We start from the raw sequence: 18,927 nt of genomic DNA on the forward strand, positions 1-18,927 counted from the left end.
GGGGGGGGGGGGGGGGGGGGGGGGGTATTAAATAAATAATCAACTATATCAGTAGAGGACAAGTATTCCATCCTAACATCTACCAACTCAGATATCACCGAAAGTACTCAATGGGCTTTCTTCCAATTTCATGTCGTAAAGATCTCTCTTTCCACAAAATTCCATTGGAAGAGTAAACCCATCTCAAGTCTCCTCGACAATAATATCTTTCTCCAGTACAAGGTCCCCCACTATTACTTGTTCTAATTTGAGAGAAGAAAAAAACTCATATGGCCTTTCAACGTCCACCTTATTCAGTAAAACTCATATGGCCCTCGTTTTCCCATTTTCACATGCCTAGCAAGATAGCTAATTCTATAGAGAAACTTTTCAGCGATTGCTTTTGTAGTGAAGCAAAGTTCAATAGCATTGCCCATTTGGATAATTAGCCAAGACCAAGAATCCAATCCCCCTTGGATTATGATGGGGTGGGCATCAGTAACATCGACAAAGGAATTTTTTTTCTTGCTCAACAAATTTGGATACTTTACCCTTGAAAAAGATTGTATATACCACCTTGGAAATAGGAGAGTGATAAGGATCACGGTGTTCCAAATGTTCCAACTGAACCTATTACACGATTCAAGCCCAAGATGATTCAACAAGCATTCATTCTTCATCTACAAAATTGTATAGGCTCGGTTCAACCATTATTTCATGTGTTACCAGTTGATTCGATTGAGGAAGGACAATTTGGAGCTTCGGAAGTGCATATTTGCATGGTTGAAGTAGCGGATGAAGTTGTTATAAATTGCACTTGATTGATAAGTTGTTAGAAAACTTTATTTATTATTTTTAATTTCATAATTTCTTGTAGTGGGCAAAAGGGTGGGGGAAGTTACTTAATCAAAATGACTCTTTTTTTGTGGAGATTTAAAAGGGAGTGGGAGTAAATTATGGCTACTAACTTCTTTAGTGGGCATTTGAAGAGTTGAAAGTTACTTTTGTGGAGAGACTATAAATACCTACAAATTACTATGTAAAAGAAAGATTTTGATGAATGAAATTTAGCTCTCAAGTCAAGACTTTCACCCTTAGAAATTTGAGCATCATTTTTGTCATTTCTAAGTTTCAAGCAATTCTTGTGGTAGATTGCATTTGAGTCATTCAATAAAATCTTGATCAAGTTCGATTATGGAGTGACACAATTTAGAACAAGGTTTCAAATCTTGCTTCTAAACCTTTGATCTTAAGAGGTACTCTAATTCTAGCCTTATCTCTTGATTGATCCGAATTTTGTATAAGGAGATGTTAATTTCTTTGATTCAAGCTTTTGTTGGAGCCCAGGGTTCTTGGATTGTAAAAAAAAAAAATGAGGAAGAAAGAAGAAAAGCATCAAACTCCTTTCTTGTTTCCTTACAATTAAAAAAAGAAAATGACCCAAATGGCCAAATGGGAAAATGGGAAAAGTTTGTAAAGGTTTTGAATAATGCCTCTGCTTCTTAATTTACTCTGTCACAGGCTTTCTTTCTTTCTTATTCTGACCAGAAGAGGACGACTGAGCTCTCATGACTTCTCTGCAAATCTCGTTTTCAAAATCCACAAAAATAAATTCATTAAAAAACCCTTCCCTTTCTCCTCCTCCTCCTCCTCTATTCTCTCTCAATAAAATAAAGCTCCTTAACCATTCTCTCTCTCTCTCTCTGCTGAGTGAGAATGCCATCCACTCCCATTTTCAGTCCTGCAACCCAAATCCTCAGTCCAATGATTCAAGCTTTTGTTGAAGCAAGAACTCTTGAATCAAAGAAATTAACACTTCCTTATACAAAATTCAGATCAATAAGAGATAAGGCTAGAATTAGATTACCTCTTAAGATCAAAGATCTAGAAACAAGATTTGGAACCTTGTTTTAAATTGAGTCATTCCACAAACGAACTTGATCAAGATTTGATTGAATGGCTCACATGCAATCTACCACAAGAATTGCTTGAAACATAGAAAGGGCAAAAATGATGCTCAAATTTCTAAGGGTGAAAGTCTCAACTTGAGAGCTAAATTTCATTCATAAAAAATCTGCCTTTTACATAGTCATTTGTGGGTATTTATTGTCTCTCCACAAAAGAAAACTTCAACTCTTCAAATGCCCATGAAAGAAGTTAGTAGTCATAATTTACTCCCACTCCCTTTTGAATCTCCACAAAAAAAAAGAGTCACTTTGACAAGTAACTTCCCCCACCCTTTTGTCCGCTACAAGAAATTATGAAATTAAAAATAGTAAATAAAGTTTTCTAACTTATCAATCAAGTGCAATTTATAGTAACTTCATCTGCTACTTCAACCGTGCAAATATTCACTTCCGAAGCTCCAAATTGTCCTTCCTCAATCGAATCAACTTGTAACACATGAAATAATGGTTGAATCGAACCTATCCAACTTCGTGATCAAGAATGAATGTTTGTTGAATCTTCTTGGCCTTGGAACGTGTAATAGGTCCAGTTGGAACATTTGGAACACAGTGATCCTTATCAAGAAGGCAACAAATTTCAATTGTATATGGATCCTAAGCTTTGTCTTGAACCCTCTCTTCTCAGTTTTTTCCTTTTTACTCTCGTACATTTCTAAAAAAACATCTAGTCTGCAGCGTGTCTTGGTTTGGTTCTCAAGCTGAAACAATTTCTTACGACTTTCAATTTCATAGGCCCACATCCTTGATCTAGAAATTGAGAAATTAGCTTCTCTTTATTTCTCTTCTTGCAAGTCTTTTCTTCTCCACTTAGTCTCCTTGTTTTACCCCCTCCTTGTCTCATTCTTTCTTCTCCTCCTTGTCTCATTCTTTCTTCTCCTCCTTGTGGAAACTCAAAATCCCAAAAAAAATATGGTTTTTCACTTGGTTAGTTGCATTGGGAAAGGGTTAATAAACATTGATGTCTTGTTGATAGACTCCTCTCATATTTTACGCCTTTTTTTTTTATCTTTTTTTGACTGAAACAGTTTTAGGACCAAATTGATGCCTTCTTTTTTAGTATGATTACAAGGATCTAAATCATTCTCTAAATTCATTTGTTGGTATACCTTTTTTACACCCAATATGGAAGTGTCTTTGGAAGGGTTTCAATTTGGCCTAAGCAAATAGGCTAATCATTTTGGAGGCACAAAAGGAGGCTGTCTTTCAGCTCCATTTTAAAGAAATGGGTCATGATCTGTAGCGGTCTAATTCCTTTGCAATTTTATGGTTCGTCTGACTAGGATGGTATGGGAGAATGTTTTTGGGGAGAGGTAGTTCATGGGAGGACATACAAAATTTGGAAGGACCTAAAGAATTCACAGCTATCCTTTTTTGAGATTGTTGTTCTCCCCATTTTGAGTGAGCCCTTCTTTTATGTGGGTTTTCTATTTTACTTTGTCTTTTTCATCCTCCTAACAAAACCCTAATGAAGAAGAGTAACTACAACAGAATATTATACCACAAGCAAAAACTTCATTATAAAAATACAACTTTATGATAATAGTGACAGTCCTTGAGCCGCCCAGAACGTGCTTTCCCTAATGCCACCAAAATTCCTTGATAGGAATTACTTCACAGGGGTTTTCTTGCAAGTACATCGTTTATGGTGTTTAGTTTCTTGGGGACTCGAACTCCCACTGTTTTTTTCATTTTTTGCAGCGTCTGTTCCATCAATTACCTCAATAAAGACGTTTTCGATCGAAGTAGTTAATAGATAAAAATTAGCTCCAATGATCAAACTGGAACATTTTGTATAAAACTCAAACATGCAGCGGGATAACATAGTACATAGATTCCCTGCTCTCTCTCTCTCTCCACTTCCCTACCTCCCGCCCCTCCCAGCTATAGACTCGCAAAATGAATCAATGTATAGATAGCAATACGTACGTATATAGAACAATACAGTGGCTAAGAAGCCTACACAATTTACCTGCATTACCGGAACGGCCTCCGTAGACGACGAGTCCATATCTTCACTTATTCGATTCACCTTCCAACAGAGCAAGAAAACTACCACAAAGCAAAAGAAAAAGAAGGAGAAGCATCAAAACGAGTAATCCGATCAAGACAACACACAAAACCAATAGAGTTTCCCGAAACGAAACTACACATATCAAATCAACTAAACCTCGCGGGTATTAGAATACTTGAAAACCCTTTTGGGAGTTGGAATCAAAGATTGGCATCAAGAATAGTGAAAATAACGATCGAGTAAAGATGGAATAAGATGAATTACGCGGCGCATACCAGGAAATCGATTCAGAGAGTTGCTGGAAAATGGGAATCCGAAGCGAAGATGGAGGAAAGCACTGAAATTGCAGAGGGAGCCTTTCCTTCTTCTTTTGATATGCGGAGCCGAAAGCCGCGGTGTTTTCTCCTCCGTATTATAAATTTACACACAAAATATATATATACACACACACATATACATATACATATACATACATATATATATATATATATATATAGATATCTAATTTTTAAAAATTAAAATTATATATATATAAATAAATGAATAAAAGAATCTCTAAAACTTTTTAATATAAATTCTTTTTTTTTTTTAAGTGTTTAATTAGGTAATTATCGTTTATATTACCGTTGAAAGTTCAAAGGTTCATATCTCATATGGAATGTATCGAATAAAAAAATTACTTTTTAATACCAAATTAAAATTTTATTGACTAAAAAATTATTAATTAAACTTTTTAATCAATAAAGTTTCGTTAGTACTCGTAAATATAATTGTAATGTGCAATTTGATCATTCACGAGTTATTCGCAATTACAATTATGTCAAAAGACAATCTTACCCTTATAATTACGTATCAACCTTACATCTCATTAATTTTTTTTATGAACTATTTGTTTAAGATTCGATCATGAGCTGCATCCTTCTCGGGTCAATGAGAGGGAAGGATCGTATGGACTAATGTATCTGTTCTATACGAGAATAAGTAAATTTCATCTATGGAACTTACTATTCGAGTTTAGGAAGAAAATAAAATAAATAATTAAATGTTCTCATGTAATCTCCCCGAAAATCGAGGGATTTCTGCGATACATTTATTGCTTAATAGAAACATTCTTATTTCTTAGTTTTATATTTTTATGTCCAACCTTTTACATCCCTTGAAAACGATTTTCTCTCCAAACTTTTTTCTCGGAACATTAGGGTTGATATTTCGAAAAAAAATATTCGAGTGGAAGTAAGATATAGACGTCGGGATCGCCGTGCTTGTGTCGAAAACGCTGCGTGACCGGCGGAACTCAGCTTCGCGTGTACGTCGGCTCGGCTCCATCAATTCCCGGGACTCGGCTTGATGGCTTAGTTGGTCGGCTCGGTATCGCTATAATATATTGATTCCTAGGTTTTCGACCCTTCTGAAGTCGTTTCTGCCCTTAGTTTTACCATCTAAGAGCAGTATGGTTCCTAACAATCAAAGACAGATTGTGTTGGGAGTTTATTTTGATAAATAGCATAGATTTAGCTAAGGTATGTTATGAAAGGTTGCTAAGTTTTTATATGGTTATTATAAGACGTATTTAATCGTTGGAATTAGCTTGTTGTGGGTAACTTCAGCCAAGATCATTAAGGTAAGTGACCTTATTAGTGAAGTTAGCTTATTACGTGTTGTATGATGGTGCGTGTCATGTGGCCCCTGCATGTACCATATTTATTGTGATGACTATATGATGTACGGATTATGTGACTGTTTACGCTATAAAAGCTATGGATTATGTTGACTGTTATTGTTTACACTATGAAAAGTTGTGGATAATGTTGACGGTTGATTGTTTATGCTATGAAAAATGGTTGATATGCTAGTATTATATGTCATGAAAAATGTTGATCGATGTTATGGATACACATAGTATTATCAAGTCGTCATGAGATGCTTATGCAACTAAAATGTATTTTCATGTTATGTAATATGTCATGTAACGTAAGTCATGTGAGATGCCACGTAATGTAAGAAACGTATATGCGATGTTAGCAATGCTTGTGTAATGTCATGTTAGATATGTTAAGGGACCTCATGCATTTATGTATGTCACTTGCATCGGGACAATTCCCTTTTATGTTACGGAGGAATGAAATATCATATTTATGTTCGTCATGATATCATGCGGACTCTTTTCTATTTTATGGTGTCCAGCGACGTGTAACACGTTGTGCCCGACCAAGCCAGGCCCAGGGGATATTTATACGAGCCTGTCTGGTAGGTCCATGTACGCGTACATGGGCCATGTGTAAGGGAGTACCACACATCCAACCCTACCCAGAATAGAAAAGCACCTAAGGCTACTTTAAAGTTAATGAAAAGTTAGGTCCCGTTCATATGTTGCATGTGTTTGAATTCCTAACCCCAACAGTGGGGTGACTTACTAAATATTTCATAAAATACTGAAACTACGTGTTACCACCTACATTTTTCAGGTAAAGGCAAGGGGCCAATGTACAGTTGATGGCGGACCATGGACGTTAGAGAGGGGATATTTTTAGGAGTTGACGTTCTTTACTGTTTTAAGTTAAAGCTTTGAACATTATTTTATTTAGATTTGTTTTGAATTCAGTTCCGAAATGTTTTATTTTGAGAGATAAGTTTGTTTTGAATTTTTTTTTTACCTTTATTAAAGATTTTGTTGTCTTTTTTTAACGTTATTTATGATGAGCTTATGCAAGTTATATATACATGGGTGACGTCACTTATGTTAAGAAAATTAAGAGCGTTGTCCCTAATTTTCTAGCCCTAATTAGTGACGTCCATACATATTTCATTACGCGGAAGCTCATACACAACAAACTCTTTCCGAAAGATTCATAAATTCAACAATATTCAATGTTCTAACTTAAAACAGTCAAATAAACGTGAACTTCTACAAATATTCCCTCTCCAACTTCGATAGTGTCAGCGGACACCCTCGAAAATACAAACAAGTTTGGAGAGCAAAAGTTGTTTTTAAAAAGGATCATCCAACATAAACAAAGTTTTCTATTATTTCATTTAAATAAAAATGTGATCTTTTGCTTGCTTTTAAAAAGGATACCTATATAAAGTTTGACTCGTTTCTATTAAAACGTATGAGTTTGCGACGTGCATATGTTCGTTCTCCCGCTTTAAAATGCGTCATCATGCATATGATAATAAACCCAGATCAGTCTAGGGTTTTAAGAAAGTCGGGACATTACAGTGTACAACATAGATAACAACAATGTATGGGTTTGCGACGTGCATATTTTCATTCTTCCGCTTTAAAATGACATGATCATTACATATGATACTAAACCCAGATCCAGAACGGTCAAGGGTTTTAGAAAGTCAGATCGTTATAGCATACAACACAAATAACAACATTATCTAATAAACCCAGATCGATCTAGGGGTTTAGAAAGTCGAATCGTTACAGTGTACAACAAGAATAACAACAATGTATGAGTTTGCAACATGCATATTTTCATTCTTCCACTTTAAAACAACATAATCATGCATATGATAATAAACCCAGATCAGTCTAGGAGTTTAGAAAGTCAGGACGTTACATTGTACAACATAGATAACAACAATGTATGGGTTTGTGACGTGCATATTTTCATTCTTCCGCTTTAAAATGACATAATCATTACATATGATACTAAACCCAGATCTAGAACGATCAAGGGTTTTAGAAAGTTAGATCGTTATAGCATACAACACAAATAACAACATTATCTAATAAACCCAGATCGATCTAGGGTTTTAGAAAGTCGAATCGTTACCGTGTATAACAAGAATAACAACAATGTATGAGTTTGCAACATGCATATTTTCGTTCTTCCACTTTAAGTAAAAATGACATAATGATGCATATCATAATAAACCCAAATCGATTTAAGATTTTAAAAAGTCGAATCGTTACCGTGCACAACACAGATAACACATTATCTAATTCGATGGATCGATCAATTTCCAATTGTTTAGATCTTGAGAGTGTCAAGTGGTACACTACCTTTTTGATAGCATTCATAGTTGATAGCTCCATAGTTCTTGATGCTCTTGTATTTCTTAGGCCTTTCTTCATCCACCAACCCATCCACTGCCCCAATCTCCCTCTCCACCTCAGGAATGTGAAACAAAGCCACTGAAATTCTCATCTTTTCTGAGTTTGTCACTGCCCTATGCAATGGGCTCTTCAATATTCCATTGCTCATGATCTTCATGTTCATACCCATCAAATAAAATCAATCTTAGTAGGTTCGATTTCTGATTTTTGGTTCTAAACGTGTACACGAGTTGGGTTGAGAGAAATTTGGACCCATCTAAAATTTCGAGTTCAATAACCACACAACTGTTTCACAATCCAACCAAACTCAACCTTCTATTTTCGAGTTGGGTTGAGAGAAAATTCTGGACCAGCCCATAATTTCAGGTTGATTGTGTTGATAATACAAGTAACGTCTCACAATCAAATTCAACCCAACTCTCTCTTTCGATTGGTTTGAGTAAAAACTTTATACTAACCCAAAATTTCAAGTTGGTTAGACTGTTAACACAAGTAATCCGAAATTATTTTATAACCTAACCCTCTATTTTCGAATTAGGTTGAGTTGTCAAGTAGTTAAGAAAAAATAAATTTTAAAAAAAATTATATTTAAGAAATTTTAAACATAATTTTTTTTTTACTTCTAAATTTTAAATTTCAATTTTTTCATAATTCTTGTAGGATAATGTTAATTTTTAATATACTCAACATTATTTTTAAAACTCGTTTTAGAAATATTTAATTTTAATTATTATTATTATTATTTTAATTTAATAACAATAGAGACAAGAGATATGAATTTCTGACCTCTCATATTATTATTTTAATTTAAAACTCGTTTTATAACATATTAATTTTTTTTTTAAAAAAAAAACCAATTATAAATAAAGGGATGTTTAACCCTAAATTTTTATATTTGTATTCTATTTAGGGAAAATATTGCTTAAATACTTTATTTTTTTAAAAAAATAAAAACTAAAAACAAATAATTATAAAACAACGTTAACATATTTAACCTAAATTAAAAGTTTAAGGATTTATTAAGCACCTTTAAAATTTTAATAAATATTTTTTAGATAAAAATTTAAAATTTTAGGGACTAAATTTATAATTTAACTAAAAGGGATCGAGAATGAGAGAGTTTTTACCTGCATTTGGTCACCGACATTGACGACGAGAGCATGAGGAAGCACGGGAACAGTTATCCATTTCTCATCAATAAGAACTTGAAGACCTTCCATTTGTTTGTCTTGCAACAGAACTGTGAGGGCTGATCCATCAGTATGAGCCTTTACTCCAAGAACCAAATTTGGTCTCGAACATGTCGGGTAGAAATTCACCCTCACGTTCATTAGCGATCGATCCCCGAGCTGGCTCGAGAAGCTATCTTCGTCGATGTTCAATGACTTGGCTATTGCCTTATACATAACTTCCATCATGAGCTTCACATTATCGACGTATTCGTTTAGGGTTTCTCTGCAAAAAGTAACGAAAATTCAAACACATAACATGTTAGGAATCATGAACTCCTGCAATAGTATGATGTTGTCCACTTTGAGCCTAACATAAGCTCTGGTGATTTTCCTTTTGGTTTCCCGAAAAGGCCTCGTACTTATAGAGATATATTCCTTACTTATTCCTCCTCTCGAACAAAGTACACCATAGAGCCTCCTCTGAGGCCTATGGAGCCTTAAAACAACCTACCATTAATCGAGACTCGATTACTTTTTTGAAGCCCGCAAACAAAGTAGATCATTTATTCGTCACTTGAGGATTCTATTAATATGACTAAATTAAGGGCATGACTCTGATACCATGTTAAGAACTACAAACCCGAACCCCCTATAATGGCATGATATTATCGGAAAAGGTCTCTGTACCAATGGAGATATATTCCTTACTTATAGACTCATGATCAACCTCTCCCCTCGAACAAAGTATACCATATATAGAGCCTCCCCTAAGGCCTATGGAGCCCTCGAACAGTCTCCTTTTAAATTAAGCTCGACTCCTTCTTTGGAGCTCTCGAACAAAGTACACCTTTTGTTCGACACTTGAGTCACTTTTGACTATACCTTAGAGTCACACAATTTTTTTGTTCGACACATGAGGACTCTATTAACATGGCTAATATAAGGGCATGACTCTGGTACCATGTTAGGAACCACAAACCCACTCATAGAGATGTATTTCTTACTTATAAACCCATAATCAACCCCTTAATTAGCCGACACGGGACTTCTTTTTAAACAATCTTCAACATAACATACTATATAGCTTCAAATTAATGGAATGTTACCTAAAAGCTTTTGGAGTTTGAGGCCAAAGGTTCAGGTTTCTCGAGTCGTCCGGGAAGACACAAAGGAAGAGACGATAATTCCAATCAAGAACTTGCTTTTCTGAAACCACGATATCATTTCCATACCCTTCGAACTTATTATTCTCGTCAGATGGTGAATACTTCAGCTTTTCTTGCTCGGGCAATTCGAAGAACTCTTTGGCAAAGTCACGTAGTTTGTTTAGAAGCTCGATTGAAACTCCGTGTCCTATTGCCTAAACAAATATAAATTCATCCACTCATTATAAAAATAAAAAATCAAAAACTAACCTAAAATCGTTAATTTAAGAACTATAAAATTATCGAAATAAATATTTATCAAATAGTAAAAAATGGAAAATTAAGGGAAAAAAATATTTATTTATTTATTTATTTATTTTTATTTTTATGAAATAAAAACCTGGAAGCATCCCTCCTTGGAAAGAGCAGATCTCAGTTTTCCCAATTCAGAGTCCAAAACCTCAGGCTCCGGCGACGAAGACGGCAGAAACACACCGACGTCGATGATCGGAATCTCGCCGGCGCCACCAACCGCAGAGTCTTCGACGACGTAGGCTCGCGGTGGTTCATCGCCGTCGACGGACATTTGCAGAACATTTTTGGTCGAATCGGAAGGAGACATCGACATTTTTTCTTTTCTTCCGCAAAGACGACGATGATCGGAAGGGCTAGGGTTCGCTCTTCGCCGGAATCAAGGTTTTCTCCGGTCTATTATGAACTTACGGTGGAGCGTATTTATAGCGATTAGTGATGAAGATTTGAAAGAAATTGAGAAACAAACACTGCAACGATCCATCCAAGAACAGCTTCAGCGGAATCGGAGTCAATGGTGAGTACGAATATTCCCCCAATAATTAGTTTAGTTTAATCTTTTTTTTTAATTAATTTATAATTATTTATAATAGAGGACGAGGACAAAAGACTAAGCATATGAATACAAAATTATGATTTAAAAATTGTTTGAAATTTTTCGATAATTCAATCATAAAAATTTTTTAAAAAATTAATGGTTGGTTTAGTCAATATTTTACTTAATATCACCTTAATTTTTAGATATATTGATCTAAGATGATGAGCTTGATTTGCCTCATGTTGTCTTACATTTTGTAATTCAGTTTTCGACGTGGATTTCCAATTGAAATATTATCTCTAAGTTTTGGGCGGCCCATCTAGTGAAGACATTTATCACTGTTGGAAGCCCCTGCAGTTGTTCGGCAGCGTACTCTCTGTCCGCGTATCTCACACTTTCAAAGCGGATTTTGGCTTTCATCTTTTATTTGCCTTTCTTGCATTTTTCTTGTGAGATATAGGTTGGCTTCGTGCATCTCGATGTTTGTCAGGGTGCTTCTGAGGTATGCCCTTCCATGAGCCCTGGTGGTATAACAGAAAGTTCATACTTTTGTAATGAAAGGATCTTCTTCTTCCATTGCTATTTGATGAGAAGCTTTATATAGAAGATTTAATATCTAACGGTGGAATCAACAAGCTAAAACTATTTCAAACCATTTCTATTCCTCTTAAATATCGATGATTTTTCTTATTAACGACGTCACGACCGATTAGCTCACGAAAAGAGATTGAGTTGTTGTTTTGTTTCCATTTTATTTTATTATTGAAAAGTTTGATTTATTTTGTTTTTCAGTACCTATCACATAATGATGTCATAATTGTTTTATCTTTCCAACTCCATATTTCTCTAAATAACTAAAATAAATTTTCAAATCATAAAGTGATATTAAAAAATTAAATTCGAACTATACAGACTAATTGGGTTGGAAAATCTTTTGGACCATCCGTGATTCGAATAGTCCAAATAGAGTTTACAACCCAAATCTATATTTTCGGGTTAAGTTGTCAGGTTATCTTTTCTTATTATTATTATTTAAAAAATTCTACTTATAACTCAAGTATCAAATATTTATAAATCACGCCTTATTCATAATAATCTTAAAAGTAGTGCCGAATGGTTGGGTTGTAACTTGTAACCAATAGTCGAGTTGACCCAATCACAAAAATATCAACCTCCAAACTGACTCAAATTTATATATATATAACCTAACTCATCATTTATGATTTGGGTTAGATAGTCTAAATTGGCCAAATTCTCGAGTCATATAACCAAATTTGATCGACCAAAAGACCAAATAGGTAATTTAAACCGCTTAATTTAAAAAAAAAAAAAAAATTATATATATATATATATATATATATATATATATAACCCAACTCATCATTTATAATTTGGGTTAGATAGTCTAAGTTGGTCAAATTCTCGAGTCATATAACCAAATTTGATCGACGAAAAGACCAGCTTAAATTTTATTTTTTTTTAAAGAATAATTGGGCCAATTTGGTTATGAAACAATAGTAAATAAATACAAATGTTTCTCGAGAAGAAACAATTATGAAACGACACATTTAGAGTCACAACAATGAAAATTTTATTAAATAAAAAAAAAAATATGCATTTACAATTGTTTTTTTTTTAATTATGATTTTAGAAAATTAAAAAAAAAAAAAAAAAGAGTTGTTAATTCAGCCAAGATCTTCTGTCTGAATATGATGACGTGCTGCTTCCAGAATGGCAGTATGAGCTCTCAGATTCATCAAGCCCTTGATGAAGACTAAACTGCTCCTGTTTTAATATTTAAGATACATTATTATTATTATTATCCCTAAAATTCATTACTTTATAAATCTTTAATAAATCTTTAATGTTCGCACGAAACCTAACACATACATTATTATAAGAATTAGAGAAAGATAAATAGTTATATTTAATGTTCACATGAAATCTAATACATATATTAGAGAAACAGTTGTATTTAATGTTACTGGAAATCTAAATGATTTTGTAAAAATTTGAATTTAAAATTAATGTATTGAATGGATTAATAAGCTCTTGAATTTCCATTAATTAGTCATATAATTTTGAAAATTGGAAGGTGAGAGAAAGAGATATGAACACCATTAATGGCGAAGAAAAAGAGAAGCGAACTTACCTGAGAAAAAGAAGCCTGGCTCATACATGGCGAATCACAGATACTGTAGGGTTGAATTCCCATACTCTCTTCCGCCATGGCTCTCAATCGACTAAGCTCCGGGAGCACCACCTTCCCAAGGTCCGGCCGATCTCTCTTCCTCATCTCTGCACATTGAATCGAAAGCTTCGCAAACTTCAACGCTTCTTCAACCGGCCAATCCTTCACATCCGGATCAAGCATCTCCGCAAACTTCCCCTTCTCAATCGCTCTCTCCACGTTATGCGCTAGTCCGATTGGTGGTTTCGCCGTGATTATTTGCAAAAGCATCACACCAAGCGAGTAAACATCTGATTTAATCCCTAGCAATCCTGTTTGCTGATACTCTGGATCGATGTAGAAGAAAGTCCCTGCCGTCGCTGTCATTCGATACTGAGTCACCGAATTCGCTACCGATGGCGGCACAAGCCTCGCCAATCCTACGTCGCTGATTTTACTCACGTAGTTCCGATCTAGCAAAATGTTTCCTGGTTTCAGATCTCGATGCACGATCGGCTCTGGTCTGGTTTGATGCAAGAAAAGAAGTCCAGTCGCGATTTCCTCCGCGATTCGGAATCGTAACTGCCATGGAAGAACTGGATCCTCTGGTTTTCGGAAGAGACAGTCTTCTAAGCTTCCGTTCGCCATGAATTCGTAAACTAAACAACCGTTCTCAGGACACGCTCCAAGGAGGAGAACCATATTTGGATGTCGAATACAACTTAAAACCTCAACCTCTCGCTGAAATTGCGATCGGCCTTGAGCGGCGTCGGGGCGGAGGACCTTAATCGCTACCTGCGTGTGGTCGAGTTCTCCACGGTAGACTGGACCATAACCGCCTTCACCGATCTTCAAAGAAGCAGAGAAGCCATTCGTGGCGGTTTCGATTTCCTGGATTGAGTACCTTCTGTAACCGATATCGCCATGTCCGAATCCTTCAAGTGCTTTTTTGGTTTCCTCTGCTTCCATAACAGCAAGTTTCTCGACGTTTGCTCTTTTCCTCGCTTCATGAACTGCGCTTCTTTGTGCAACTTCGGCTGCCTGCAATGCCGCTTTGCATTTCAACTTCTCCTTCTCTGCTATTGCCAATGCTGCTCCTTCCGCCATTCTTGCCTCTTCGAGTCTGTGTTCTTCTTCCATTTTCCAGCGATGGAGCTCACTCGCCTGCCAAATCAATCGATTGAAATTCGATGGTTGAGTCATGATTATAGATCATGGAGAAAAGATTTGAGATCTTGGAAATGGTTGAGACCTTTTGCTTGGCGTTTAGGGCTTCTTTGCAGGCCGTACTGTACATGTCCATGGTTTGTTTGAGCTCCAATTTCAGCCTCCTCATCTCAGCCTCAACATCCTCCTTTTTTTATTTTCCACGTCATTTCAAACACAAATTATTTTTCGTAAATTAAAAAATATATATTATATTTCAATGAAATTTATAATATTAATAACTTAATCAAACCAAAATAGTAAAAATGCCAATAAATAAATAAATAAATAATAATAATAATAATAAATTCAATAAAAAATATAAAGAAAAAATATTTAAGATATGATTAGATAATAATATTAAATGGGTTAACCCTAACGTGACCTAAATTAAATGAGTCGGTTGGCTTGATAATGCATGTTGAATCAATTGATCTATACCTAAATAGTGTCTTAAACTTGCTTAGTTTAGTTTGGGGTTCGACCTTAACTTCATAGAGTCAAATTAGCTTAATCTATCCATTTATACCCAAAACGTGCTTTAGACTTGTTTAGTTTGGGCTTTGGTCATAACTTTTAATAGTCATAGTCAAATCGGCTGAATCTACCGATCTATACCCAAAGAGTGTCTTATACTTGCTTAGTTTGGGCTTCGACCTTAACTTTCTAGAGTCAAACGGGTTGAATGTACTGATTTATACTCAAACAGTGCTTTAAACTTGCTTAGTTTGGGCTTCCGCCTTCATTTTTTAGAGTCAAATCAATCTACCGATCTATGCCCAAACAGTGTCTTAGACTTGCTTAGGTTAGACTTCGGCCTTAACTTTCTATAGTCAAATAATCTCAGTTACTTTCTCCTCGTCCTTAAGCCGCTTCGACCCGTTACGTATGGCTATCAGCCTCACAGTTTTAAAATGTATCAAAACTTCTCTTAAAGTGAACAATATCTACTAACAGTGGGCTTGACCACCAAAACCGACACACTTAACTACAAACTTTTCACATCTAACCGACCTCAAATCGAACTATAAAACCATTACAATTGAAGCATATATGCGTGACTCACCTGGGCATGAGATTGGGAAGCCCAAGAGGTCTCACTTTCGGAGGCAGAAGACATTTCGTGAGAGTAAGGGTTAGAATAAGAAGAGTTATTATTACTATCAATGGACCTCATTCCTCCCATTCCCAACATAGGCGAAGGCGAGGCTGAACCCGGGCTCGAAGTTTCGAGCTCCGAGCCCGACCCGTTTGAAAGCCGATACGAGTCCCTGGTGCTGGAGTTCCACGCCGGCGAGTTCCCACGATCTAAGCTCTGCCTACCGCTGCTCATGAACGATATGTCGGAATCCGCCGTGGATGTGTCCTGTCCTTTGCCCATCAAAGCCCTCGACCCGGGCCGATTAAACGGCGACCTGCATACCTCACCCAACTCATTTTATTTCCATTTAAATCAATTTAAATAATTTCTTAAAATAAATGGAGAGAGTATTCCTTGAATATAAACCCACGATCATTCCCTAAATTAGTAGATGTGGGACTTTCATCATCCAACACCTCCTCTCGAACAAAGTATGCCTCCCCTTAATCGAGGCTTGACTCCTTTGGAGTCTTAGTCATTTTTTATTATGCCTTCGAGGAGGTTTGACTCCTTTTCTTTTAGAGTTCTTTGTTCGACATTTGAGAATTTACCAATCTATTGACACGACTAAGTTTAGGGCATGGCTCTGATACCAGGTTAGACGAACACAACTCTCCACAATGGTATGATATTGTCCACTTTGAGCATAAGCTCTCATGATTTTGCTTTGGGCTTCCCAAAAAGCCTCATTCCAATGGAGAGAGTATTCATCGATTATAAACTCATGATTATTCCCTAAATTAGCTTAGGTGAGACTTTCATCATCCAACAAATTAGAATTAATACCATTTTATTTCTGTTTAATGGTGACCGGAAGGGTAAAGATGTAAAATCACATACTTGATTTCAAAATCTTCGTGAATGGCACGGGAAGGTGGATTTGATGCTAAGCTGTCTTGAGTCTCTAAATCTGCAATCAAATCACCAAAGTATAAACTCTCGAGGATAAAATTGACTTTTCACGTTTAATAATTATGTTTTTGTTCGTGAATTTTCAAAAGTTTCAATAAGACTTACGTTTGGAGTGTTGGGAGCGCAGGATGGTCGGGTGCTCGACCGATGCCTTGGAGGCGTTGGTGAGCTGATGCAACAATTGAGGGCGTGAAGCGGGTTGTGGCTGGCTGTGCGACGTAGAAATGGGTTTTGCAGGTGCTGGAGATGTAGCTTGTCGCATTGAAGAGACCTTGCCTTTGTTCCCAATAGTGTAAACTGTGCAGAAGTCTGGTGCTCCTTTCGACACGATACTAGGGATGTCCGACTTGAATCGTCTACACGAACGACAACAACAAGAACAAGTGAAATTCTATACCAACAATTCGAACCGGGACAAACTCGTTTCAACACAATATCTAGATTTAGCACTTGATGACTCCCGTATTCCCCGCATGGTCACGTTACCATTCCCATAGACCAATAGAGGTCTTTTGAGCATGTTTTGTTATCACTCACATGCATTTTAAGCAATTACTTAGAATGTCACTCAACATAGAATTGCAGTAAAACACACTTAATAGTGACTTTCAATTCTTTCTTAGTTATCCTATCTTTAGAATGGTTCTCATTCAGATGTAGTCTCGGTTCATTCATATGTCATTCCTGATCATGAGATCTCACATCGGTTGAAGAGGAGAACGAATTATTCTTTATAAGAGTGTGGAAACTTTTCTTCAACCGACGCGTTTTAAAAACTTTAAGGGAAAACCCAAATGAGAAAGTTCAAAAAAGACAATATTTACTAGCGTTGGGGTTGGGCCGTTACAACTCCTCTATTTATCACATTGAAAACCCTTCTTTTCTCTAAACTTAAATTACACGAGGACTAAAAGATTCAACCTAAGTTCTTAGATGACTAACGTGTTCGTAACATATCAATACCTAACTCGATTGAACTAATTAGTAGTAAAAATACCAAAAAAACAGGGGAACTTACTTGACAATGCCAGTTCTTGAAGGAGCACCAAGAACTAAAACGTCAATAGCATTTTTGTTGGCATAATTGATTAATGCTTTTGAAATATCTCCCTCCTCCAACGTCACTTCATTGCATGGTATCTGTTCAAATGCATTGTTTATATTTCTTTACTATAAATAAATTATGATAATAAATAATCATGCTTCACAAATTCATAATTAATTTACTATTAATTATGTAATAAACAAGAGCTAGAGAGAGAGAGAAACTAACATTGCTTCGCGTGCAGAAGCAACGAAAGGGGAGGAAGAACTGATGGGCTTGATTATCAACCTGCTGTTTATGAGCAACGGCGTCATCCAAATCGGAACAGGCACCGACGTTCGTCGCTACAAATCGATTCAAAAACAGATATCAATTCAACTGCAAAAGAAAAAATCGCATCGCAGAAATCGAAGACGCGCAACGAATCAAACAGGTTAGGGTTTCAAAATTTTCGCGGTTTTTCATTCTTACTCGAATGCGACGGTTTGTGTTTGACGTGAAGCAGAGTAAGAACTTGGCCTCTGCTAAGAAGCCGTTCAATCGTCCATTTCAAAGCCTGTTGACTGAATTTGTCTTTATCGATCGCTACCGCTACGGATTCATCTTTCTTGTGAGCTCCGCCTCTGGCCATTTTCTATGAACTCTGTTTTTTTCTTTTCTTTTCTTTTCTTCTCGGAATCTGTGGCGAAAGGATGGAAGGAGATTTTGTTTTTGTGGATTGATCGATGTTTTTGGATTCAACCGCGTCGCTATATGTTCTTTGCGAGTCATCTATTTTTGTGTGGTTTCTGTTGAAGGTTGAATCGGAAGAATTTGTTTGCACAGGTTGTATGATTTTTTGAAGTCGATAGGGTTTTGTTTCGCTGGATTTGTTGTTCCATGTTCTTCTTTCTATTGTTCTTTGTTCTAAAATTAGTTTAGATTTATTCATAACTTTAAAACCAATTGTTTACGAATAAATTAATTATGCTAAATTGAGAATTAAATTTAATATTGGCATTTTAAATTTTAAAAGTTTTAATAATATTTTTAACTTAAAAAAATCTAAAAATACTATAATACTTTAATTTTTAAATTAATTAAAAAAATATCGTTAAGTTCCATTAATATTCTAAAAAATATTAAAAATAAATTTATTTATTTTCAATTTAAAAAAATACATTTATTGTTACTGGTTAAAATAGATAATTTATTTTTTAAGATAAATTTAAAGGTTTTTTTTTAGTTTAAATGTAATTTTTTTTTTTTTTTTTTTTTTTT

At 35.5% G+C, this 18,927-nt stretch overlaps 3 protein-coding genes and 1 long non-coding RNA gene across 7 annotated transcripts in view; 1 reads left to right on the forward strand and 3 right to left on the reverse strand.

Annotated features, from left to right (window-relative positions):
* Positions 1-4,368, reverse strand: part of LOC111465791 (26S proteasome regulatory subunit RPN13) — a 13,333-nt gene extending 8,965 nt beyond the window's left edge. For 2 of the 3 annotated variants that reach the window (XM_023110310.1, XM_023110309.1), the window contains exons 1-2: positions 4,233-4,368; positions 3,916-3,995 (exon numbers count right to left, since the gene is read on the reverse strand). In XM_023110310.1, coding sequence (XP_022966078.1) covers positions 3,916-3,954 — 39 coding nt within the window. In that variant the 5' untranslated portion in view covers positions 3,955-3,995; positions 4,233-4,368. Of the gene's footprint in view, positions 1-3,915; positions 3,996-4,232 lie in introns of those variants that run through there. The other variant, XM_023110312.1, reaches the window with a different exon arrangement.
* Positions 1-17,348, forward strand: part of LOC111465793 — a 25,334-nt gene extending 7,986 nt beyond the window's left edge. The window contains exons 2-4 of the long non-coding RNA XR_002714286.1: positions 5,256-5,261; positions 13,155-13,161; positions 17,336-17,348. This is a non-coding gene — a long non-coding RNA (uncharacterized LOC111465793). The remainder of the gene's footprint in view (positions 1-5,255; positions 5,262-13,154; positions 13,162-17,335) is intronic.
* LOC111465790 (codeine O-demethylase-like) lies at positions 7,346-11,141 on the reverse strand. Of its 2 annotated transcripts, XM_023110308.1 has the most exons (5): positions 10,744-11,141; positions 10,305-10,558; positions 9,154-9,481; positions 7,919-8,177; positions 7,346-7,404 (listed from the first exon to the last, which is right to left on the reverse strand). In XM_023110308.1, the coding sequence occupies exons 1-4, from the start codon at positions 10,969-10,971 to the stop codon at positions 7,941-7,943; spliced, it is 1,047 nt and encodes a 348-aa protein (XP_022966076.1). In that variant the 5' UTR covers positions 10,972-11,141; the 3' UTR covers positions 7,346-7,404; positions 7,919-7,940. The 2 variants fall into 2 exon arrangements, with proteins under 2 accessions (XP_022966076.1, XP_022966075.1); XM_023110307.1 differs by lacking the exon at positions 7,346-7,404 and having other exon boundaries at positions 7,697-8,177.
* On the reverse strand, positions 13,251-18,560 carry LOC111465786 (U-box domain-containing protein 52-like). Its single transcript, XM_023110304.1, has 8 exons — positions 18,139-18,560; positions 17,896-18,011; positions 17,641-17,762; positions 16,728-16,978; positions 16,551-16,620; positions 15,636-15,984; positions 14,616-14,717; positions 13,251-14,527 (listed from the first exon to the last, which is right to left on the reverse strand). Exons 1-8 carry the CDS (start codon positions 18,296-18,298, stop codon positions 13,265-13,267), a joined length of 2,433 nt encoding a protein of 810 aa, XP_022966072.1. The 5' UTR covers positions 18,299-18,560; the 3' UTR covers positions 13,251-13,264.
* Between the last annotated feature and the right edge of the window lie 367 nt (positions 18,561-18,927).

This window comes from Cucurbita maxima, unplaced genomic scaffold, assembly GCF_002738345.1.
Source record: "Cucurbita maxima cultivar Rimu unplaced genomic scaffold, Cmax_1.0 Cma_Scf00029, whole genome shotgun sequence".
Classification (NCBI taxonomy): domain Eukaryota; kingdom Viridiplantae; phylum Streptophyta; class Magnoliopsida; order Cucurbitales; family Cucurbitaceae; genus Cucurbita; species Cucurbita maxima.